The sequence below is a fragment of the Aegilops tauschii genome, chromosome 6 (genome assembly GCF_002575655.3).
Source record: "Aegilops tauschii subsp. strangulata cultivar AL8/78 chromosome 6, Aet v6.0, whole genome shotgun sequence".
Taxonomy (NCBI): Eukaryota; Viridiplantae; Streptophyta; class Magnoliopsida; order Poales; family Poaceae; genus Aegilops; species Aegilops tauschii.
In genome coordinates this window covers 33,745,584-33,769,913 of record NC_053040.3, presented here as the reverse complement: position 1 = coordinate 33,769,913, position 24,330 = coordinate 33,745,584, and the positions used below count along the sequence as shown (strand labels likewise).

General features: G+C 44.5%; 3 protein-coding genes across 5 annotated transcripts; 2 read left to right on the top strand and 1 right to left on the bottom strand.

The window, feature by feature from the left end:
* Positions 1 to 171: 171 nt before the first annotated feature.
* On the top strand, positions 172 to 3,998 carry LOC120966109 (uncharacterized). Of its 2 annotated transcripts, XM_045229613.2 has the most exons (3): positions 175 to 1,346; positions 2,545 to 2,647; positions 3,607 to 3,998. In XM_045229613.2, exons 1-2 carry the CDS (start codon positions 230 to 232, stop codon positions 2,598 to 2,600), a joined length of 1,173 nt encoding a protein of 390 aa, XP_045085548.1. In that variant the 5' UTR covers positions 175 to 229; the 3' UTR covers positions 2,601 to 2,647; positions 3,607 to 3,998. The 2 variants fall into 2 exon arrangements, with proteins under 2 accessions (XP_045085549.1, XP_045085548.1); XM_045229614.2 differs by lacking the exon at positions 2,545 to 2,647 and having other exon boundaries at positions 172 to 1,346.
* Positions 3,999 to 4,107: 109 nt separating this feature from the next.
* Positions 4,108 to 5,300, top strand: LOC123493470 (uncharacterized). Its single transcript, XM_073501671.1, has 2 exons — positions 4,108 to 4,946; positions 4,980 to 5,300. Exons 1-2 carry the CDS (start codon positions 4,492 to 4,494, stop codon positions 5,254 to 5,256), a joined length of 732 nt encoding a protein of 243 aa, XP_073357772.1. The 5' UTR covers positions 4,108 to 4,491; the 3' UTR covers positions 5,257 to 5,300.
* Positions 5,301 to 7,186: 1,886 nt separating this feature from the next.
* Positions 7,187 to 13,994, bottom strand: LOC109751425 (protein BONZAI 3). Of its 2 annotated transcripts, none has more exons than XM_020310317.4 (16): positions 13,720 to 13,994; positions 11,823 to 11,870; positions 10,904 to 11,049; positions 10,585 to 10,633; positions 10,317 to 10,373; positions 10,009 to 10,179; positions 9,799 to 9,933; positions 9,628 to 9,689; positions 9,458 to 9,545; positions 9,264 to 9,375; positions 9,100 to 9,176; positions 8,888 to 9,025; positions 8,085 to 8,249; positions 7,902 to 8,015; positions 7,710 to 7,806; positions 7,187 to 7,594 (listed from the first exon to the last, which is right to left on the bottom strand). In XM_020310317.4, the coding sequence occupies exons 1-16, from the start codon at positions 13,882 to 13,884 to the stop codon at positions 7,452 to 7,454; spliced, it is 1,767 nt and encodes a 588-aa protein (XP_020165906.1). In that variant the 5' UTR covers positions 13,885 to 13,994; the 3' UTR covers positions 7,187 to 7,451. The 2 variants fall into 2 exon arrangements, with proteins under 2 accessions (XP_020165906.1, XP_020165905.1); XM_020310316.4 differs by having other exon boundaries at positions 7,187 to 7,597; positions 13,720 to 13,993.
* Between the last annotated feature and the right edge of the window lie 10,336 nt (positions 13,995 to 24,330).

Below are 24,330 nucleotides of genomic sequence, written 5' to 3'. Positions count from 1 at the left end.
AGCGGTGATCTACTTGTTTTTATCAACTTGTTAAGAATATACTCCTATATGATTTTTAACCTATGATGAGCGAAAGGAGGCCTAAAGAAAAAACTATTGGGCTTCAATCTCACTCGCAGCCTCAATTTTCTCCTCTCCAGCGTTCCTTTAGGCCAAACTGCAGCTTGAGTCCACCGCACGTCCGCACCCCACCCCACCCCACCTCACACGAGCAAGTGAGGAGGGCGAGATGACGTCCAGCCACCGCCGCCACCGCCGCCTCCGCCCCCGCCCGACGTCGGCGCCGCCGCTGGAGGACGACGACCTGCTCGACGAGATCCTCCTCCGCCTCTCCCCGGATCCGTCCTCCCTCCCGCGCGCCTCCGCCGTCTGCGCCCGCTGGCGCCGCCTCGTCTCCGACCCCGGCTTCGCCAGCCGCTTCCGCCTCCGCCACCGCCGCAGCCCTCCCATCCTCGGCTGCTTCATCAGGGACAAGCAGAGTCCGATCGTCTCCTTCGTGCCTACCATGGAGGCCCCCAATCGTGTCCCCGCCGAGCGCTTCTCCTTGCAGCTCGGCGGCCGCGGCCCCATCACTTTCCTAGACTGCCGCCACGGCCTCCTGCTCATGTTCCTCCCGTGTTGGATCAAGGTCCTGGTGTGGGACCCCTTCACCGGAGACCAGCACCGCCTCGACATTCCCCCGGGGTTCGACACGAAGCAGGGGATCGGCGGGGCGGTGCTTCGCGCCGGCGGGGCCATTCACCACTTCCAGGTGGTCTTGTTGGGCAGAGAAAAACAAGTGATCACCGCCTGCGTTTACTCGTCCGAGGCGGGCGTATGGGGCATTCTCATCTCGACTCCGCTTCCAAATGAGGTGCCAGTTGAGTCCGATTTTAGGGGCGTGCCTGTGCTGATTGGGGATTCCCTTCACTATCTGATTACGGGTGTCTGTTCTAGAATCCTTGAGTTTGATTTGAATAGGAGGATCCTAACCGTGATAGCAGGGCCTGTAGATATTCTTGATGTGGGTAGTTGCCAATCCACGGTTATGCGGGCAGAGGATGGTGGGCTTGGTATTCTATTCAAGTCTGACTGCAATGTCCAATTATGGAGGAGGAAGATTGATTGTGATGGCGAGGCTTCATGGGTGCTGGGAAGAACTTTTGAGCTAGACACGCTACTTTCCCTGAATTCAGAGGAGAAAGAGCCTACGGTGATGCTAGGCTTGGCTGAGTACAATAATGCGGTGGTGGTGCAGACGGTTGCCGGCCACTTCATGGTCCAGCTTGTGTCATTGCAGTTCAAGAAGATGTCCGAAACCAGCAGCTGGCATTTCCATCAACCATTTGAAAGTGTCTATACTGGAGGTAACATAATGCCTTGACACCGGGGGTATAACAAAATCAGCTTGTTTTCGATAATTAGTCGATGAAATGCTGTTCACATCCGTTAGGTTTAAGCTAACAATTTTTAAGTTATTCCATATCACTAATTTATTTTGCTGCTTGGTAATTTCTGCTATATATTGCAATTTTGCACTGTGGTGTCCTGTCCCAATGCGTGTATAATGGTGTTAATGTCGTTGTTATGATCTGGAAATATATTTGCTTGTGGTATCTAGTTTAGTTTATGTCACCAATTCTGCTTGTGCAACCAAGTTTGCCAAATGCTTTGCATAATAATTGGACTGAATTTCATTGTTACCTGCCTATCGACATACTCCCTCCATTCCAGTGAATAAGGCGCATGTATTTCAAAATGAAACTTCGGCCATCAATTTAACCAACCAAATGTAGGTTATTGTGACAAAAGTTATACCGTTCAATTCGTTTTCAAAAAAAAAAATCAGTTGTATAATTTTGAAGTAACATAACATATATTTTGTTGGCTAAATTAATGGTCAAAGTTGAATTTTGAAATGTGTGCGTGCCCTGTTTATTGGAATGGAGGGAGCATGTAAGAAGTGTATAATGGTAGTGCTAGTTCATATCTCCAGTACACTTTTGACTCAAAATTAGAACTTAACAGTTGGAAGTTGAAGATGACTCCATGAAAAACTAGCTTGAACCAACTAGAATGTCAAATAGATTAGCTTAATACGTGCATTTGGAAGCTTAAAGCGACTTATGCTTCTACCATTCAACATTTTTATCTGTGCTAATCTTGCTAAAAACCTGTAAATCTGTAACAATGACTTGGTTAGAAAATTGTAAATGAATTGCTTATTTTATCATTTCTAGGAGACTCCTGCTGTAACAATGACTAGGTTTAAAATTTATAAACAATTTCTTGTTTTATCACTTATAGGAGCTGCGAGTGGCCACCCTTTTATATAAACTGAGCTTATTTCATCTTTTCAGGCTTAATTTATTTTAAGACAGACTAAATCTGAATAGGCACAATTACTTATGTTGCTAGGATTTGTCAATGCTGTATCAAAGCTCACTTGTTTTTTCTTCTAAAATTGCACCTTTGAGTTCATCTAAATATTTCCTTGATGCCTTCCCGTATTTAGTTGGTTTTCCATTGGAATATCATTGGTTGTTTGACCTCTTATGCTTGTAGAAACAAGCATTGGTGGTGGAGGACACAATGGAGCTGAACTTTTGCACAACGCTTAAGATGTCTGTCTGGTTCAGTATGTTATTATGACGTATTGGTTGAGTAGGTAAGCTTGTCTTCTGTATGTAAGTTGAGGTATCTGAAATGTTCTTTTGAATAAACATATCCTCTTTACGGTGATTTCTCAAGTACCCGAATCTAAGCGAGGACTCAAGATACTCTCCATGAACCTTAGCTCAGCTCACTCCAACCTGGCCGCCTCCCACCGCTCTTTATTGGCGTGTTGAATCTTTCCTCCAGCTCTCACTTCCTCATCCCTTCCTCAGCCGCTTTCTGTTCCCTTCATCACTCCTTCACCCAGCTACCTTCTCTTCTATTTGCTCATGTTTTCTCCCCCTCTACTGTTTGGATCATGCCAAAAATGAGAGATTGTATAACTCTAATCGCTTCTCCATGAATGAAATGGCAAATTGGTTTTACTAATGACATTGAGCGCTCCACAGGAGTCTAGAATTGTATCCTGGTTGCTGAGATGCAGGACTTGGATTCTGTGCTGTAGTATGTAGGTTCTTCCATTTAGTATGCTTCACGTGGAGTCAAATTGGCCATCTACGTTGCAAACATCTGCTCTCAGGTTTGCCTGTCGATGCGTACTACTTGTGAGGCTTTTTTGTTTTGAAGCTGAGGATGTGTTTAGGTCTGGTAGTTCTAGTTTCCGTCATGTTTGTTGCTGGTCTGGCGCATCTGCCTACTCCTGTGTGCTGTTTAAAGTATACTTTGTTACCTGGTTTTGATTTCAGCAGTGGAAATGGGGCCTGGGCGAGAGCCTTTTTCCTCTATTTGCGTTCTCTGTGTTTATTACTCTAGAAGCTGAAAGTATGTCACCGCACTGCATATTACATATTTGCATTTGTTGTTTCTGTTACTGTTTTCTCCCAAATATTGATGGTTTGGAGTTTTCAGCATAATTTCCAGTGGTGAAACTAATGTTTACTACAGTATTTGAATCACACACAAATCATGAGACTGTATAACTTTAACGGGTTTCCCATGATTTCTCCACAGGTGTCTAGAACTGCGTTCTGGTTGCTGAGATGCATGAACGGGATTGTATGCTGCAGGTTCTTCCATTTTGTGCGCTTCACATGTCGACCGACTCTCTGTAGCACACACTCGTCAAGTGTGGAGAGTAACTGCAGGAATTAATCGTTTAATTTGATAACTACCCGCTGTTATTATCTAATCGAAACTTCTTCCCGCACAATACTTGTGCCCGACATGTGCACGATGTGCAAATCCAGCGGCTAATGCCCTTCTCAGTCATATGCATGCCCGGCTGGATTCAGTCATCGTCTATGAATCATGCAAAACTTGCCGTGTGTATAGCACGAATCCTATCTAATTTCTGTACACAAATAGCCATTCAACTTTCATGATGAATACTTCGTCTTGCTTCAGCTATTCTTCCACTGACAGAATTACCAAAGCTTGCCTGCGTGCCTGCCTGATGGCCTTGGCTTACATTTGGTGCGTGTGTGTGTCTGTCAGTTTTCGTTGTCTCACTCCATTTGCTTATGTTCCATGATTTATCAAGTGCATCGTATGTGTGATAGTCTGCGTATGTTGGATTAATTTCTATTACAATATTTGATTCTGGCTAGTTGATGTTGTATTGCACCTGCTTGCCTGGCCCAATAATCTTGCCCTGCTAGTATAACTTAAGTCTGTCGCCCTATTTTTAGCTAGGTTTAGGGTTTATAGAGACGGAGGCCGCTTTATTCCTGATCACGGTCGCCATGGCCACCCGAGGCGCATCGGAGCAGGAGGACGATGCTGGATTGCATCGGCCGCACCCATTGGTATGGCGACCTAGGCGCTGCCCGTGAGGCCATCAGAAGGAACAAGACCGCCGTTGGACTCTGACATGGACAACGGCCACTCCATGACTCCATGTACGTGTCCTTCACCCTTGCGGCTCCTCCAAGTCACGAGTTGCAGGCGCTTGTTCCATGCGTGTCGAGCTCCATGCGTGTCGAGCTCTGCGTCTTCATCTCCAAGTCACGAAAGTGGACGTTCTTCCTCAACAATGCCCCACAGAGCAATGGCATGTGCTTCCCCAACCTCTGGTCAACCGACCATGTGCTCGCCTTCGAGGGACGTTTTCTGTGCTGGGTCGACTACTTCAGCGGTGTCATGCTATTCGATTTCTCCGGCACCCGCTCCCCGGTGCTACATTTCGTGCTGTTCCCCGGAGGAATAGAGTACCCTGCCGAGGTACGGGTTAAATGGTGCCTAGTGTGTCCATCAGCAAGGGCGAGATGCGCTTCGTCCACATTGACAATGACTTCCACATTGGCTGCAGGCGAGGGCAGCAGCAGCAACAGCGCCAAAAAATCACCACTTAGACTTTGAACATGACATGCTGGTAGTGACTCCAGGTTCGAGTGGGAGCCGCATCGTGTGATCGACCTGGAGCGCCTTTCGGCGGATCCTAGTGTACCTCATCAGCATCTTACCGAGTTCCCGATCATCAGCGCCGATGACCCGGATGTTCTGTGCTACCTATTGCGGAAGGAGGAGTTTAATGGTGAGGCCTCCATGATCGTGGTTGACATGAACCATGCTCACTTGCGGTCGTCTACTCTATATATCAATCGACAGTCTGTGAATGTGAAAGCTCATAAATATTTTTTTGCCTTGTGCTTATCCGTCTGAGTGTAAATTTTCAGTCACTCGGCTTCTTTTTTTTTTTTGAGGAAAAATGGCAGTTGCTCTGCCTTTTCATTATAGATAAAGAATTTACAAGAATGCTGCTGTTAGGCAGTGGTTAACATACAAAGGGCTGGACCTCAATCTGGTTCAGGGGAGGGGGCGGGGGGGGGGGGGGGGGGGGGGTGTCTACGGAAAGTTGTGCATAGTTGATTCAAGTCATAGGCGATCCAGGAGGTGATCTCATCAGCAGTTGAGGGAGAGTGTTGGAAGATGCGCCGGTTGCGTTCATTCCACATATTCCATGCGAAGTACATTGCTTGCTGGGCATCTTGCTTCGAACTTGAGCTGTGATGAGCCCACCAATCTTGCGCTGTGAGGAACTGCGAGTTGTTTAAGCTTGCGGCAGCATTTTGACTGGGTTGATGAGTGTAGTGCAACTTGAAACGGACTTCAACAGTGAAAGGGCAATGGCAGAACAGGTGAGCCGCCATTCATCGTGATCACAGCCTCTCGCTTGCAACCGATCAGTGGTGGGAAGCCAGTTTTGCGCCAATAGCCAGGTGAAGAACTTCGCTTTTCCTTCAGATTTGATGTGCCAATTTTTGTTCAGGGTGGGCCGGTTGATGGAGCCCAAGAACTGCAGATTGTAGGCCGAGGAGGTAGAGTAGATATTGGAAATGGAGGTCTTCCAACAAATCGTATCAAGCTCCTCAGAGAGGTTGACAAGTTGAATTTGTTGCCAAAGGGACCAGAAACAGTGCAGATCTTCAGTTGTTGTCAATCGATGAAGGCCTCTCATCCAGTTGCCATTGGATAGTGCAGTTTATAACGAGGCGTTCTTCCTCCATGCCAGTTTGTACAGGTTGGGGGCCAAGTTCTTTGGGGCTGCTCCGTTTAGCCAGCAGGAGGACCAACATTTTGTTGACCCTCCGTTACCAAGAGTGATTTCAGTTGCATCGTTGAACAAGGCCGTGTCCGCAGGAGAGCAAGGCAATCCGGTCCCAGTCCAAGGCCGCGAGGGGGAGATCCAGGAGTTCCAGAGCCATCGCGGCCTAAGGGAGCGGGTGAACAATTCAAGGTTCCTGATACCTAAGCCCCAAGTCTTTTTGGTGAGCGCACTCGCTTCCAATTCACTGCACAATGGATACCCGTGGCTTCTTCCTCACCACGCCAAAGAAAACCTCTCCGGAGCTTGTCAATTCGTTTGATCAACCACTTAGAGGGTGCAAACATTGTGAGGTAGTAGGTGGTGATGGAGGGTCTTTCCACTCGGCTTCTACCAGTGCAAGCCGAGTATAAACACAGAACGACACCACGAAGAAAGGGCGCTCGGCTGTCCGGCAGGCGCATATGTGGCTTTGAATTAGAGCCAGGTGATCCAAGTGTGATACATTCTTGTGACCAATTTAGTGGTACCACAATACAATATAATGGCCATGTGTAAAGTTTGGGGTGATTCTTGGTCAAGAAGATGAAAAGGAAAGGGGCTTTGCTGTAACAGCCCTCTCTGGCGAGCCCCGCGTTGCTAGCCCGGGTTTTTCGGAAGGGGTCACTCCTTGTGAGTTTTACTCCTTGCTTGTGCTTGAGAAGGTCGTAGGGTCATTTCAAACCCAAAGAGAGGCCAAGTACTAGCAAGAGTTGGACCAGCGGCACTAGAAGGGGGTATGTTTGCACCAGAAGCCCTAGATCTTCCAGCAGGACCGATGTCCGAATTGACTAATTTCCCTATTTATTCCACAGGAGTGCATTATGTTTGTGCTTAGCGAATGTGATACCAAGCCATCCGCACTTTTTCTCCACCGTCTCCAGCAACAGGCAACCCCCAATAGCCGCCCCAAGAATTGCATGACATAGACGATAACAACGATAAACAAAACCTAAGTAAATGTACACAATGACAAGATGGGTCGCCTAGGAGATAACTCCTTGTCGGTGACAAAGTGACCAACATATATAGCAGCAGTTCAGTGCAAAAAACACGAGGAGGTATCTCATTTTTCATACGTAGTGTTTGCAGCGACGTCCAACTGGGTGGAAAAGTTATCGACAGGGTTCAGTACCTAACATAGGATGTAGAGCAGAGCGCAGACACGACGAGAGTTAGTCAGTCAGACAGAGAGACGGCAGAATCTACAATTGCCAGCCGGTACGTACGCGCAGTCCAGCTCGTGTGGGGTGGCAGGTCCGGCGGGGTTCCTTTACAGCTGAGGAGGAGGGGGATAAGCTGGCGGCGCCGAGGCGTGCTGGGGCGGTTGTGGCTTGATGCCCCGGGTGCGCATGTATTCCAGGAACTGCCCAGGCAGCTCCTCCAGCAGGCTCTGGACAACGGTGACCTGCCCACCTGCTGATAAAACCGTCGTCGATCGATCAGTCACACTTGTTTCGGCGGTGGCACTATAAGCAATGCAAAGGGCTGGAGTAAGTTGATGGTGACAGAATGCGAAACTGATGCTGACCTTGGACTTCCCTCATGGGGACGAACTGGACAATGTCACGCGTCGCCACCCTGCCTGTCGAGCTTTGAAGCCGCTTACCCAAGTCCGCATCCAGAGTCTGACAAAGCCAAGGAGAATTGCCAGATAAAATACTGCTACAAGAAAAACGTTCAGGGGATGAAAGATTTATCACGTATTCAGTAAATGATTTACCCTCATCTGAGTGAAATCAGCATTCCCGACTCCCACGATGAGAATCGACAACGGCAAATCTGATGCCCTTACAATAGAATCTTTTGTTTCTTGCTCGTCGGTGATAACGCCATCCTGCATATATACAGTGCTCAGGTGAGTTTTGTGAACAAAGGTCACATGAGGATATTAATGATTGCATACCGTGATAATGAGCAGGACAAAATATCTGTTGTTCCCATATTGCGCAGAATGGCTGGCAATTTCTGCAGCTTTGTTGATCACGGGCCCAAACAAGGTTGGCCCTGAGAGAGAAACACTGTACAGAGTAGAAGAGTATGCTGACATGATGCCTTCAAATCCAACGACCTGTGATAGAAACAGAAAAATCCGTAAACGTCAACGACGGTCTAACTGAGAAATTTAGGCGCCCTCAGCTGGTAGATACAAAAGATTCGAAAAACTGATCTAAGCAATATAAATACCATCAGTTATTCTACAGGTTGCTCTTATTTTCTGGCAACATTCAGCAATATTTCAGGAACAATTACCACACATCATTTGTAGCACCATATTTGTCATACCAATAGGTGACATTTGTGACTATTAAAAGAGACGTTAAGAGTAAATATACAAGGAATTAAGGAGGATGAGACAGGGCAAGTATGATAAGACCATATCACTATTTTGTACTTGATGAGATTCATGAGTCCAAGAGTTGTGTGTGAAGCATTAGTTGTTGGATTCATGAGATTTTCATGACATTGGTGACTATTAAAAGATTCGAAAAATTTAGTTTTTGATAAATGTGTGTGAAGCATTAGTTGTTCAGTTAATACTACTGCAAAAGCAAAACAAGGCAACAGACAATGCTGGTAGCTCAAAAAGTCATTGGTACACAAATACCCAAAAGTTGGTTTATAGGGAAATGCTTCTTTTCAGTATCCTCCATTGTCAAAAAGTAACTAAAATTAAATTGGCAGTAGCTCACCAGGCATGAATCTCACCTCACAGTCATTGGTAATTGCATTCAAGTTGAAACAATGGGATACAGGTCCTTGTGGCATCTTTGCACCAAAACCCCATGCAGGGAATCGTCTATCTTTGTCATAAAACTGTAGAACTTCGCTGACCCCTAGAATTGCCTGGTACATCAAATGGTTCAGTAAGAAGGCTTTCAGTTTAAATAGTATCTTAGCAATGTCAGAAAATTCCAAACCTGCTGGTATGAGTTTAGTCTGCCAGAGGGGTCAATGTAGTGCAAAGATTGTGGGGTACGAGGGTCGCCATTTGATGCTGGAAACACATGGAATAACCACACATAAGCCACAGATGATTGACAGAGCCATAGATAAATCATTTAAGCTCCCAACTAGAACTAACCAGTAAAATCTACAGCCACCATAAAATTGAGCTCAAACCCGCTGGAAATATAGTCCAAGAAAGTATGTTGAACTTTTTCCTGGAATGTATCCAAGAACAACTGTCCTTTCAACTGAACACAGATTGGTTACGTCGAGAGGTTAGATGGAGTAATTTTTTGTTAAGTAGATTGTGTCATATAGTTGAAATCAAACCTTCTTTTGTCCCTTCTTGCTGTAAAAATTTGCTCCAGCCTTTGACTTATATAGATTTTCAAGCTGAGCGATAGTTGTCTGGAGAGCCCTATTTGTCAGAAAAGTAACAAAAGCAATTAAACTTGGTATCAATGGAAAAAGATGCCAAAATACTTCCTCACCCAACCTACCCCATAAGTTCATGGTTGCCACTGGCATCAAAATCAAAACACTCAACTAGCAGTGGGTCATCCTGAAATAAAGTCGCATATTAGATAAAAAAAATATTGGATTAACCTTGAATTACACACTTGCTAAACAAGGCCGACAGAAATATTCATATACTAGAAAAATGTACTTGCCCTGCTACTGTATTGTTGTGATGTCAGTGTTATAGGCCTCCAAACAGGGTTTAAGTTGTTATTGATCACTTCTGTTTTACATATAGGAATGGCAACAGCACTTTCTGACAGTCTTGATACTCTCAAGAAGGGATCCTGCACAATAAAAACCATTTATTTAGAACTGCAAGTAATTTGCCACCTTACGACTACCAAGGAAGTTATCCATACACTTTTGGAGAAGGTGTCCTTGTTATCAAGGTTCAGACAGTGGAATGTCATCTCAACTGCCATCCTTGATGAAGCAGTTTCTTCAGCGTGTACTGTCATTGTGCCCTGAAGGGCATGTCCAGAACCATTTCGAAGGTTCAAAGACAGGCTATGGTTGAACTTTGTGACTATCTGCGAAAAGAGCAAACGGGTGCAAATAAATATCAGGAGTGCGTTTGTGTTTCTCTCTTCTTCATTTACATTTATTTAGAGAAATTATACACTGCAGCTGGATTATGCACTGTATCATATAACTGATTTTGCACAACCTCGGATAAATTGCAGAATGCTTCCCCTAGAAAATCTTGCTGAGCCAAGTTCAACATCTGCATAATATAAATGATTCAGGCTTCAATAGTTGCATAAAGTAATAGACTAGAAATTTTAAGCAGGCTATAATGTTGCTGCCTTGTGTGAGTCATTGAAGATAACAGATAGCCTACAGAAAACTTACAATTATTTTTCTCCGCAATGAAACAATTAAGACAACTCTATTTGGGTGAAGCAAAAAACATGAATTAAAGGCACCGAATATACCTTCACTGGTGTGTTATGGTACTTTGTGTCAATGTCATATATCCTGAATCTATCATGAGCCCAAAAAAAGTAGCATTTAGTATGTGCTTTCTACAAGTAATCAGTATGTATCAATGAAAAAAATAGCGCGCTACAACAAAATAGCGGCGACCTCAAAATATGCTATTAGCGTGCTATATCGCGCTATAGCGTGCTATTAGCGAGACATTGTACACCGATATATTTAGCGAGGCAATTCTCAATACGCTATAGCGTGCTATTAGCGACGCTATAGCGCGCTATTTTTTTCAGTGGTATGTATATAGTTTTATAAACTTACACGAGGGGTTGCACAATCTCAAATTGGTAATTTATCATAGTTTTTGTGATCCACAATGGTTCCAGTGAATTCAATATCACTTCAGTGCGGCCAATCTCTTCTAGCCTTCCATCCATTTTTGTGTAAACCACCAACATAGGATCACTCTGCACCAAGCAGATGACAGTTATAGCTGAGGACGATACATACACATACACAAGAAACTCAACCAAGCAAGCACCATAATTTTCTGTCACACACTTTGCTGTAAAAGGATTTGTACACTACAATGAAAACTTTGACAGTAGGATGCATATACTTAAACATAATGATTTTATATGAATTGATTGGCAATGTAATGATCTTTGGTGTACAAACAGATATCAAAATCAAACTGAAAAATAGAGCAACCTATCATGAAAATCAGGCATGCCGCTTTTGGGGATGGCGATTTCAAATTTCAACTATTAAAAATGTAAGCCATCTTGTTGTTAGCTAAAACTGAATATTAGCATGCATTGTTGTTCTTTACATAGAACTTGTAGGGTAAATAATTATTTCTGTTTGCCTTATGTATCACAACTTTGGTCACAAAACTACAAGGAGAATCAATGCCAATTTGAAACTTCCAACATTGCTCATGTACATTTTTTTCGGCGCTAGAAAGGGTGAAAATGGAACAATAAGAAGGTAAACAAATGACGTGTGGATACAGAAACACAAATCTGCACCGATTCATACATAATCGTATAGTTTTGTTTGTTTTAAACTTGTTATTTTAGCAAAAGGCCAAAGGATATCGAACATTTACCAGCATCTACTTCAGTCCCAACAGATTTTAATTTCACTTTTCAAGTTATGGTACAGTAAGATGCACTACCAGAAAGGAAATAGAGGTATGGATATTGAAATGCTTCGAAGAACTGGATGGTAGTTTTACCTTAGAAAGAGCATCCATATCTCTCAACTTGGAAGCTGAAAAAGATAGCTGTAATGCAGGAAGATGGTGACATGTCAATCAAGGCAGATCATATTGGCGTCTACTATGAGCTAGTTGAGAACATATTAGCATGCAACACGACCATAAACTGAACTGGTTCAACATTATCGCTGACTGGAACAGATCCGAGCATATGGATTATCGTTGAACATGCAGGGAACCTACTATAATAAACACCTAACAGATGAAAACTCTAAAATATGAAACAAGTGACCACACAGTTCTTGACACTGAAAACTCTATAATAAACCCATTGTCAAATCATCATAAATCATGACACCGAAAACGTAGTATTATATTGTTCGAACGACTTTCCTTAGTAAAAATCTGAATAAGAACCTTTTATAATTGAAAAGGATTGAGTAAATCATAAAAAAAAAATTAATTGGTGAAGTAAAGGACGTAAAGTTCGTAATCCAGTGTATGCAAGTTAGTGCTCCATCGTCTGCACAACATTGTTCCATTTGTAAAGCAGGCGATTGATGTCCACCACCACCCACTCCGGCCTAAAATATACTCCCTCCGTTCCTAAATATAAGTATTTTTAGACATTTCAAATGGACTACAACATACGGATGTATGTAGACATATTTTAGAGTGTAGATTCACTCATTTTGCTCCGTATGTAGTCATTTGTTGGAATCTCTAGAAAGACTTATATTTAGGAACGGAGGGAGTATTAGTCTATTAGACGACCATTCCAGATCCACTTGCAGAAAATGTTCCAGCATCAAAATTTCAATCAAAACTTAAAAAAAAGTTTTCCAAAGACCGGTCCATCAAAATTATATGCGAGCACCAATGGAGGAACCACACGCGGAAACTGAAAATATCACTTTGTTAGGATCTTATTCCTGCACAAGCAGATCACCGAGAAAAATTGCATGCCATTATGTAAAATAAAACTTTCACGAATTTATTCACGTGCATGCAATTGATGCCAAAAAAAAACATAGGAAACATACAGAATTGAGGTGCGCTAGCGCCGCACATCCGAGTTGGCTCTGAGAGAGACGAATTTCCCAAGTACTCTAATGAGAATTCGTAAAAGTAGGATTTCGCTACAAATGGAACGTCCGATTTTTGCCATAAACGTCATATTTCACTACAAACTGAAGGCAAGGATTTGCCATGCTTGCTAAAGGAAATAGACATCCTCGCGGCAACATAATTTGCCATGCTTAAAAATCTGACACCACATTTTTAAGATTCCCGTAAAAGTAATGGACACGTGACACGTCACATTGAGCAATTTTGTGGACGCAGACCAGAGGAGAAAATGCACGAAAACATAAATATGATATCCACGTATCCCCAAAACAACCCAAAACCCAAATTCAGAGACGAGCGCCGGCATTTCACAAAACCCGCTTCAAACACAAACTCTCGAGTAAAAGCCCCCTAAATTGCGCGCATTAAAAAATCGGCGCAAAGCGAGGCACACTTGCATATAAAAAGTGGGATCTAAACCAGAATCGAAGCGATATATAATTGCAATTTGCAATGCCGGGAGGTTGTTGGTAACATCCGCCCGCTGTGACAGCGAAGCACATTTACCAGAATAAACAAATGAACGACACCCGAAATCCACCTCACCAGACAGCGAACGCCCACCAAATCCCCGTCGCCGGAACCGATGGCTGTTCCCGACGACCCCCAATTCCTTCCTCGCCACCCCCCAAAAAAAACCCCCCGCTTCAATCGCGACCACGAATCCGGCCGCGAAGCACAACCATTCTGGGAAAATTCTCCATGACTAGCGAGCGAGCGAGCGCTGGTGGACTGGACTGGGCACTAGCTAGGGTTTCGCGTGGAGGAGGGGACTGAGCATCATCACCTCGAGAGGGGTGTAGAGGCCGCGCAGACCGTGGCCCTGGAGGAAGTGGTCGAGCGCCTCGTTCGGCCCGCCCTGGCCCTGGCCCTGCCCCGCCGCCGCCCCCGTCGCGCCCCCGCCGACGGCCTCCGTGCCGCCGGGCACGTCGCCGGAGAAGCAGCCCCCCATCCCTGATCTCGACTCTGCAGCGAGTCCACCCTCAAGCTTGAATACGAACTTGCTGAGAGAAAGAGTTGAGAGGCAGAAATCCCCTGCTCTGCTTGCGGGAGCTTCCACCAGGCAGCAGCGCATATTTGTAGGCCGCGTTACCCTTTCCTTTTTCCTTTTTTTTTTTTTGAGAAGAAGCCGCGTTGTTTGTAGTATCACCTACAAAAAGAAAAAGGAAGGAGCCACGGAGTGCGGAGCGCACGTTGTGGATGGAAGAGGCCCACGCGTCGGATGGGCTTGCCCTGCCCCATTTTGGGAAACCGAATCTGCCGTGAGTTTCCTGGGCTTTTCTCAGAAGGAAACGGCTCCTGTTCTTCAATCGGTTACCAGTATTATTCACGCGGATGCATGGTGCTCGTACACGGTCTCCTCCTTCTTCGGGGGACACGGGAAAAGGCCGAGAACCAAATCTGAGATCGCCTGGTTATTTCCTCACATGCGGTTTCTAGCCGTGTGGTAAGATTATTATTTTCACAAATAAACAGAGAGAGAGACAGAGAGCTTACTAACCGAGAAATTCATACGGGCACGCAGGTGCGGAACCACGCACCTGCTCAATCCTTCTTGACCATTCTGTTCCGTTGTGATTCACGCACTCGTTTGCGCCCAAAAATGACTAAAAACCCTATGTAGGAGTAAGTTTTTTTATCCTGAATGTATTAAAGGAGAAGCTATGCAAGATTGGCGCCGTTGAAGGTCACCAAACATATCATGTCATCGTTGTCATCGGAGGCCCGCCGCCACAGCCCTGACTTCACCACAGCAAGACATTCCGAGGTTATCCCATGGACACGTCGGAGAAGAGCCAACTACCTCAACCATTGTCACGCCTCATCATTGCTCGTCCCACCATCGTTGTCGCGGAAGTCTCACCGCCAACACCATCGCCATCCACTGGTCTCACTTGCGGACTTGCCGATGCCCAGCTCCAAATACGAAGCCAAAATTTAGAAGCTTAGTACTTTTCGATACTACGGTGAAAATGAATAGGATTTATGGTCGGATGTCAATGTGATACTCCCTCCGTTTAAGTTTATCGGGCCTGAACACAAAATTAGCAGGACCAAGGAAACCACATTCCCTATTCGACGCTCGTTTTGTCTTGTTGATGCAACACACAAGGAAGAGCTAGCCAGCGACTAAATGGGCCGACCCATTTAGATTCAACGGGATGTTTTCTCGTTCTGGTTTTGGGAACCTTCTGACCTGTTTTTCTGTTTTATTTTTTATTGGGTTTGTTGGTTTTCATTTCTTCTATTTATTCAATTTGTTGGTTTTCATTTCTTCTATTTATTCAATTGCTCACAATTTCAAAATATGTGCGCATTTCCATTTTTTTGGCAATTTTCATAAAAATGTCATTTTTATTTTTTATTTAGAATTTTTTTAAAAAAATTCATTATAGATTAAAATTGTATTCATGTTTTCAATTGTTTTTCCAAAAAAATAAACTTTCCAGTTTTGAAAAAGTTCAAAAATTGAAAACAACTTCTTAAAAACATAATTTTAAAAGTTATTCACAGCTTTCAAAATTTGTTTCAAATTTTCAAAAATCTTTCACATTGTTCAAAGTTTAAAAACGTGTACACAGTTTCAAAAACATTTTGCACTTTTTTAAAAAAATTAAGTTTTTTTGGCAACACCGAGGATGGTTGCTACAAGCGCTATACGGGCGGCCCAGTCGTGGCGCTCCAGAGGCAGACTGTTTGCCGCATTGAGCGGCGTAAGGAGCTCCCCAAGAAACCGAGTAATTCATTTTTATAAAAATGAACCAAGTAATTGGCTTTAATTAGAGGCGAAAATCTCTTGTGTTTGATTGTAGATAGAGCACGTTTCGAAAGCCACATAATTTAATGTGCCCTAGCTAAGAATTCACGCGTGTACTGATGGATGGGAGCTCCTATCTGAGGCTAACTGCGTCATGTAGTCGAGCAAACGCACAAGTGGCGTCGCGAGTGGGCCGCACACCACCAACAAATGGTATAGTCAGAATTTCGAAAAAAAAAGAAATGTGCTCCTGGGAAATAGACCAGAGGACCTGGCTATGGTGTACTGACGCGACTAGCCACTGTACCTGATTAACTTCGGTGTCTAACCGGCAGCGCCGATACATAAGAGCTATATACAGATATAATGAACATTTTTTAAAAAAATTAAACGTGATTTTTAAAAGCATTCTCGAAAATTATATGTATTTTGAAATCTGTGGATAATTTATGAACATGTGAACCTTTTTGAGGTTTATGAACTTTTTTTGAAATTCCAATACTTTTTTCATTGTGAAAAAACTTTGAAAGCAATGAAATCTTATTATATAAATACAAAAAATTCTTTAAAATACGAACAAGTTTTGGAAGTGTTACCAATTTTCAAAATTATTAAACTATTTTGGGAAATGATGAACATTTTTGAAAGTTGTTATGAATTTTTTTAAACAATGAACAACTATTGAAAACATGAACATTTTCTGAATCCTCAATTTCGGAAATATGAACATTTTTTGAAATTTGTGAGCAATTTTCAATTTCAAAACATTTTGGACAACAAGAACAATTTTTTAATGTCTCTAAACTTTTTTTCAAAAATCTGAACAAATTGCTAAAACGAGAACTTTTTTTTCAAATCCCGGAACTTTTTTAAAAACGCAAAAATAAATTGTTTGTGACAAAATATTGAAAATGAGAACATTGTTTTACATTCTGAACAATTTTTTGAAAAATAATATTTTTTAAATTACAAAATTGTTTTTGAAAATGCAAACATTTTATGAATTTATGATCAAAATTTGATAACGCATTTGTTTTGAAAAATGAACAATTTCTAAAAAATGAACATTTAAAAAAAGAAAAACGGAGAAAAGGAAAAACGAAACCAGAAACAAAAAATAGAAAAAAAATAGAAAATAGGAAAAAGAAGAAGAACAAACGTAAAAACTATAAAAAACAAAAGAAATAAGAATCCGGTTTATAACCTATGCTACAAAATGGCCGGCCCATCGCGTCGAGGCCCGCTCGCCTATGTGAAGTGCCGGTAGTTAGATGCAACGCGCGTCAAATTAGTTTTTCCCTGATGCTTGGAAATCCCTATTCGCCGCTCGATGCGGCAAACTGTCGGGCTACCGCACAGGGGCAGCGATGCGAGCGACAAACATGCACCGGCCCATTTCAAGGTTTTACGCAGGTGCGGCCAACCGGTTTTCGGAACCTTCCAGAAGGTTCCCTAAACCGGGTTTACTCCTGTGTTCTTTTCTTTTCGGTTTTTTGGCTTTATATTGTGTTTTATTTTTCTTTTCCTTCTTTTTCGTTTTTCCATTTTCCATTTTCTGTTTCTTTTTCTTTTTTTCCTGTTTATTTTTCGTTTTCTATCTTTTGTTCTTTTTTCTTTTTCTTTCCTTTTATTTTATTATCTTTGTTTCGTTTTTTCTTTTCTTTCCATTTTATACCATTTTCACTTTTATTTTCCAACATATTTTCAGAATTTTTAAAAAATGTTCACATTTTTAAAATTTTGCTCGATTTTCTAAAATGTTCCAATTTTGAAATTTTGTTCAGAAATTCCAATAATGTATAATTCTAATATTTGTTTTTCAATTTACAAAAATGATTGAAAATTCAAAAAACTGTAGAATTTCAAATTTAAAAAATGTTGCATTTTAATTTTGTTCACACATTCAGAAAATGTTTGCAAGTTTCAAAATATGTTCCCACTTCAAAATTTGTTCGCAAATTCAAATAGTGTTCTGTTCATGTTTTCAAAAATTTGTTCGCTAAATAACAAATTGTTCCGTGGATCTCAAAAAATGTTCGCCTTTGAATTTTTGTGCACAAATTTAAAAAAGTTCGGCAATTTCACTTTCAAAATATGTTCACGAACAAAAAAAGGCATGTTTTCATGAATTCAGATACATTTTAGGTAACATCAAAAAATGTTCGCATTTTGATAAATTTTAATTGATTTCAAAAAAATTGCTTGCTTAATTTTTTTCTTGTTTTGTCAAAAAATGTTCGCATTTTCAAAAACTTGTTCATCATTTTAAAAAATGTTCTCCCTTTGAATTTTGTTCCTTTTTTTCAAAAAATGCTTGGGTTTCACAAAACGTTCGACTTTTTATAAATTTGTTCAGAAGTTAGAAAAATGTCGTGTTTATATTTTTTTTACTTTTTCCGAAAAGAAAGTCATGTTTGTGGCAAGCGACTCGTGGCTGCCATTTTAAAAAAATTCATATACACGGGGCTGCCATTTTAGACACCTAATCAAAGTAATGATGGAGTTGTGTTACCAGTTTGCCGCTCTCGTTTACTTCTACTTTCGCGTTGCCAATTTGACAGTAGAACCCACTTGTCGCAGTGGCTAGCAACGTGCGCATCCCACTTCACGGTCGCGTGTTTGAACCCCACTGCCCGCGCCCTCCGTCTCTTCTTTTTTTCACGTCGCCAACGCCTGCCACCCCGTGCACTGGAAATGGGCCGGCCCACGTGAGTCGGCCTATGCGAAACGCCACCTCTTTGCCGCAACGAGCGGCGCATAGGAGGTCCCCTGATGCTTGGCTGGCAGCATGACCAATCAGAAGAGGGACCAGGAGACGCGCATGCGTCCGTTTAGACTCACCACCATCTCATTAATTACGTTACGGAAATGTTATCTGTTGGATAAAAAACAAGAATCTTAAAGTGGTCCAAGTGGCCAAGTAGAAAATCAAACAAGTTTGCTGGGAATGTGCCTGGGGCGAACTCGTCCCATCTACTCCCTACAACACCGATTTCCCCCTCTCACTATCCATCATCTCTCCTCGTTGATCGCAGAGAGTGAGAAGAAGAGTGTTCCGGCGACCCGCGATGGGACCGTGCCTGGAAGACGGGTTGCTGGACACCGCTAGATTCCGCGCCCGGCCAGTGGCTCCTCGTTGCTGCATCTCGACGAGGTCGACGAGCGTTTTCATGCTCGACCTCCATGAGGTCGCGCCAGCGGCCATGTCTACTCCCTACAACACTAGTTCCCCTCCCCTATCCATCGTTTTCCCTCATTGACCACAAAGAGTGAGAAAGAGAGTGTTCCCGCGACCCGCGACGGGGAACGTGCCTGGCAGACACGTTGCTCGCCTAGCTAGGGGCTCCTCCTCGCTGCATCTCAGCGAGGTCGACGAGCGTTTTCATGCTCGACCTCCATGAGGTCGCGGCGACCGCCACAGACAGAGACGAGCCCCCCCTCCCCCCCCTCCCATGAGATACAGGGACTCACAGAGTTCAGACTAGATCTAGCTAGAACATGAGCTAAAACATTACAACGCCGATGAACATGCATAAAAGAAGCAGAAGACAAAGACCCACAGGCCGCCTTGATATCAGTGATGATCGAACCCACCATGGAGCAGTCTCGGGCCGAAGACTGTAACCTTTGCACCACCAAGAGACGGTCAGACTGAAAGATCACACGAGCATAGTTTTCCTAGCGAGCCAGAAACACCGCACGATGGAGAGCTAGGGCCTCGGCCACTTCTAGAGATGAAACACCAGGCAGAGGTTCCGAAGCTGCAGCTACACATTGGCCGGAATGATCCCGCACCACCACACCCACCACAGGAGAACCACGCTCCAAAGAGACCGCCGCATCAGAGGACACCAGCAATGTACCTTGCGGTGGCGGAGACCAATAGAAGCTAGAAGCAGAAGTCTCGCGCCTAGTTGCAGCTCCAGGCTTGAAAAGATGCTGAAAAATCATATCCACGTAAGCCCGCGGCCTCGCTGAAGTCCGCTTCGGAGGGGAATCAGGCTCATTGCGGGCAGCATTTCGTGCCTCCAAGATGTGCCACAAAGTGACCATGATGATGGAAATATCTCTGTCAGATCCACGAGCTAGCAAGTTGAACAACCATTGCTTCGGAGAAGTGAAAGAAGAGCGAAACAGCTTGATCCCAAAAGTGACCTTGATCTCCCCTGAGATAAATCTTGCATGGGCACAAAAAAGCAAAGCGTGTTCAATACCTTCGGAGCAGCCACAGAAGACACAGTTAGTCCTCGTCGGGACCTGACGCCGCTGCAGTTGCTCGCCCGAAGGAAAACAGTCATGAGCAAACCTCCGCAGCAAAATTTTCATCTTGTTTGGAGCCTTGACGCTCCAAAGCTTCTTCCACAACTTTTCCTCCAAGGACCAACCCGAGTTCTGACCACCACCATTTTCACTCCTAGCCGATAGAAAACGACTCATCCTGGCCATGTTGTAAGCTAAGCGGACAGTGTAATCTCCAAATTTTGTGAAAGGCCAGCGCACAAAGTCCGGCCCTCCCGCCGAGTTAATGGGGATTTTGAGAATGTCGTTTGCCACTTCCTCGGGGAAGAAATCTCTTACTGATTCCTCATTCCAACACCCATTTTCCTCATCAAGTAAGCAATGAACCGTAGCAGAATCTGGAATGGGAGAGAGTGGCCGAAGTATAGATGGTGGAGTAGATGGGATCCAGTGATCTTTGACAATGCGGGTGCTTCTTCCATCCCCAATACCCCATTGCACACCTTTCTTGAGTAGGTCCCGACCGTGCAGAATAGCGCACCAAGTGGCCGAGGCTGAACGAGGAGCAGTAGCATTCCAGAAGTCACCAAAAGGAAAGTACCGTCCTTTTAAAACCTGCGCGCACAGCGATCTGGGGTCAGTCAACAGCCTCCAGCCTTGTTTAATTTGCCCAACATTGCCTAGTTGAAAAGCGCCATATCTTTGAAGCCCATGCCTCCGAGGGATTTCGGTGTAGAGAGCCAATCCCATGAGCGCCAATGCATCTTCTTCTTACCATCCTCACGACCCCACCATTGATTGGAAACAATCTGCTGGAACTTCCCACATATAGCCACCAACAAACGGAAGCAACTTGAGATGAAGGTGGGAATAGCTTGAGTTTTTTATTTCAGTAAGGTTTCCGTTCCTGCTCTGGACATGGGCCGGTCCGACCAACCATGGATGTTCTGCCATGCCCTATCCGGAAGAAATTTGAAAGTGCTTGTGGGAGAACTACCAGCCTCCATGGGCATACCCACATAAGAACCATGAAAAGACTCATTGCTAATACCCAACTGATTATTCACCCGATCTTTGACATTTGTAGGACAGTGCTTACCAAAGAACACCGAAGAAATGTCTTTGTTGATTGCTTGCCCCGAACCCTCACAATATGAACTGAGGGTAGACTCCAAAGAAGCCACACTCTGAGAATCACTCTTCGCAAAGAAGATGCTATCGTCCGCGGACAGGAGGTGTGAGATAGACGGGCCATGACGGCCGTTTCGAATCCGATGTAGCTCGCCACTAGCCTCCTGTTGAAATAGCAGACTAGCTAGAAAAACCTTCAGTGCATAAGAGAAAGATATATGGGCTCATGGGGTCCCCTTGTCGAATCCCACGAGATGGAACCACTGGTTCAGTTAGCTCTCCATTAACTCTCACAGCATAACGGACATTTTTTCACACAACGCATAACAGCCTCAATCCATGATGAAGCAAAACCCAGCTTGGCCAGACATTGATGGAGGTAGTTCCATTCCACACGATCATAAGCCTTCATCATATCGATCTTGAGGGCAAAGAAGGGTTTCTTCACATGTTGTTTCCGGATTGTGTGTAGGCACTCATACGCAATTAGGGTGTTGTCCGTGATCAATCGGCCGGGAACGAAAGCACTCTGACTCTCAGACATCACCACTGGCAGAATGGATTTCAGTCGGTTTGCTAAGACCTTGGATGCTATTTTGTAGAGCACATTGCAAAGACTGATAGGACGAAAGTTCTTCAAATGCTTAGGCTTGGTAGTCTTCGGAATCAAAACTATGACCGAATCACAAATAACCTTCAGGGATCGGTCTTACTTCCAAGAAGCCACGTACTGCCTGATAAATGTCGTCCCCCAAGAAGTCCCAGTGGGTCTGGTAAAGAAGAGCCGAAAAACCGTCAGGGCCAGGTGCCTTGGTCGGCCCCATCTGGAACAAAGTAGCCCTAATTTCCTCGTTGGAATAAGGCTTACACAAGTAGGCATTCATCTCACTAGAAATCTTGTTTGGAATAGCTTGCAAAATATCGTCAGCATTAGGGCGCAGTTCGGACGTGAAGAGCTTATCATAATAGGTCTACACCAAGCGCTTGATCTGTCCTTGAGAGTTGCAAACCGAGCCATCCTCCCGCAGAAGCGAATGAATTCTGTTTGTTCTACGTCTGGCTGTTGCACGAGCTTGAAAAAACTCCGTGTTGTGGTCGCCCGCTTTGAGCCAATCCACCCGTGAGCGTTGTCTTTCCATAATCTCCTCCCACTCAAACAACTCGTAGAGCTGACCCTCAATGTGTTTCTCCTCTGACAACGAAGACTGGGAGGGCAGTGAAGCCCTAATGGTAGCTAGGCGGTGCTCCATCTTCCCGATCTTCTTACGTATAGAGCCAAAGGTTTCCTTGCTCCAGGATCACAGCGAGCCAGCCACCCCCTTGAGATTTCGCCCATGTCGAGCTCAAAGACAAGAGGCCATCTCTGCCCGCAGACCAAGCTTGTTCGAGAGTGTCCTTGTAATCAGCTGCCCGCAGCCACATCTCTTCGAATCTGAAGCCTTGCTGCACCAGGGCCGAGCGGCGCTGCTGGGAATCTTGGTCTAGGTGAACAAGAACAGGGTAGTGATCAGATGTGGTGGCAATAATATTCTCCACATTGCATGCTTCGAATAAGTTGGAGAAGGCACTGTTAGCCATGGCCCGATCCAAGCGACAACGGACATTGCTGTTGGGGTCTTGTTTGTTGCACCAAGTGAACTTAGGACCCGAGAAACCCAAATCAGACAATCCACAATCCATCATGCAATCCCGGAACTCAGCCATCTGTGAGTCGAGCCGATCCCTAGGACCACAATGTTCATCATTAGTTAGAACCTCGTTGAAATCTCCGTAGCAAATCCAAGGGCCCATCCAGGAGTGTTGCATGCGTCGAAGGAGCTCCCAAAAAAGAGATATATCCTCCCTCCTTGGTTCCCCATATACAAACGACGCCCGCCAAGGCATGCCCTCATCAAGCTGCACCTGAACATCAATACACCTTTTATTGGCTGCCTTGGCCGTCACTGCCGCAGCTTGCGACCAGAAAAGAGCGAGGCCGCCACTGAGCCACTCACTACTGACTGCATAGTAGCCAAAAAAACCCAAGGACCACATGAAATTCTTAACTCTGGTATCCCTGATCTTTGTCTCAGAAAGAAAGAGGAGGGAGGGTCGGTAGTGTTGGAAATATGCCCTAGAGGCAATAATAAAATGGTTATTATTATATTTCCTGGTTCATGATAATTGTCTATTGTTCGTGCTATAATTGTGTTATCCGGAAATCGTAATACATGTGTGAATACATAGACCACAACATGTCCCTAGTGAGCCTCTAGTTGACTAGCTCGTTGATCAACAGATAGTCATGGTTTCCTGACTATGGACATTGGATGTCATTGATAACAGGATCACATCATTAGGAGAATGATGTGATGGACAAGACCCAATCCTAAGCATAGCACAAAGATCGTGTAGTTCGTTTGCTAGAGCTTTTCCAATGTCAAGTATCATTTCCTTAGACCATGAGATCGTGCAACTCCCGGATGCCGTAGGAGTGCTTCGGGTGTACCAAACGTCACAACGTAACTGGGTGACTATAAAGGTGCACTACGGGTATCTCCGAAAGTGTCTGTTGGGTTGGCTCGGATCGAGACTGGGATTTGTCACTCCGTATGACGGAGAGGTATCTCTGGGCCCGCTCGGTAATGCATCATCATAATGAGCTCAATGTGACTAAGGAGTTAGCCACGGGATCATGCATTACGGTACGAGTAAAGTGACTTGCCGGTAACGAGATTGAACAAGGTATTGGGATACCGATGATCGAATATCGGGCAAGTAACGTACCGTTTGACAAAGGGAATTGTATACGGGATTGATTGAATCCTCGACATCGTGGTTCATCCGATGAGATCATCGTGGAACATGTGGGAGCCAACATGGGTATCCAAATCCCGTTGTTGGTTATTGACCGGAGAGGCGTCTCGGTCATGTCTGCATGTCTCCCGAACCCGTAGGGTCTACACACTTAAGGTTCGGTGACGCTAGGGTTGTAGAGATATTAGTATGCGGAAACCAGAAAGTTGTTCGGAGTCCCGGATGAGATCCCGGACGTCACAAGGAGTTCCGGAATGGTCCGGAGGTGAAGAATTATATATAGGAAGTCCAGTTTCGGCCACCGGAAAAGTTTCGGGGGTTATCGGTATTGTACCGGGACCACCGGAAGGGTCCCGGGGGTCCACCGGGTGGGGCCACCTATCCCGGAGGGCCCCATGGGCTGAAGTGGGAGGGGAACCAGCCCCTAGTGGGCTGGTGCGCCCCCCATGGGCCTCCCCCTGCGCCTAGGGTTGG

What these genes read in the sequence shown, in the direction of transcription:
- LOC109751425 (XM_020310316.4), bottom strand. Translation starts at nt 13,884, where the DNA reads ATGGGGGGCTGCTTCTCCGGCGACGTGCCCGGCGGCACGGAGGCCGTC. An exon ending in CAATTACCAATGACTGTGAG is followed by an intron (nt 8,250 to 8,887) that starts GTGAGATTCATG and finishes TTTCTATCACAG; the next exon opens with GTCGTTGGATTTGAAGGCAT. An exon ending in TTGTCCTGCTCATTATCACG is followed by an intron (nt 8,016 to 8,084) that starts GTATGCAATCAT and finishes GTATATATGCAG; the next exon opens with GATGGCGTTATCACCGACGA.
- LOC120966109 (XM_045229613.2), top strand. Translation starts at nt 230, where the DNA reads ATGACGTCCAGCCACCGCCGCCACCGCCGCCTCCGCCCCCGCCCGACG. An exon ending in TGAAAGTGTCTATACTGGAG is followed by an intron (nt 1,347 to 2,544) that starts GTAACATAATGC and finishes TTATGCTTGTAG; the next exon opens with AAACAAGCATTGGTGGTGGA.
- LOC123493470 (XM_073501671.1), top strand. Translation starts at nt 4,492, where the DNA reads ATGTACGTGTCCTTCACCCTTGCGGCTCCTCCAAGTCACGAGTTGCAG. An exon ending in GCCAAAAAATCACCACTTAG is followed by an intron (nt 4,947 to 4,979) that starts ACTTTGAACATG and finishes TAGTGACTCCAG; the next exon opens with GTTCGAGTGGGAGCCGCATC.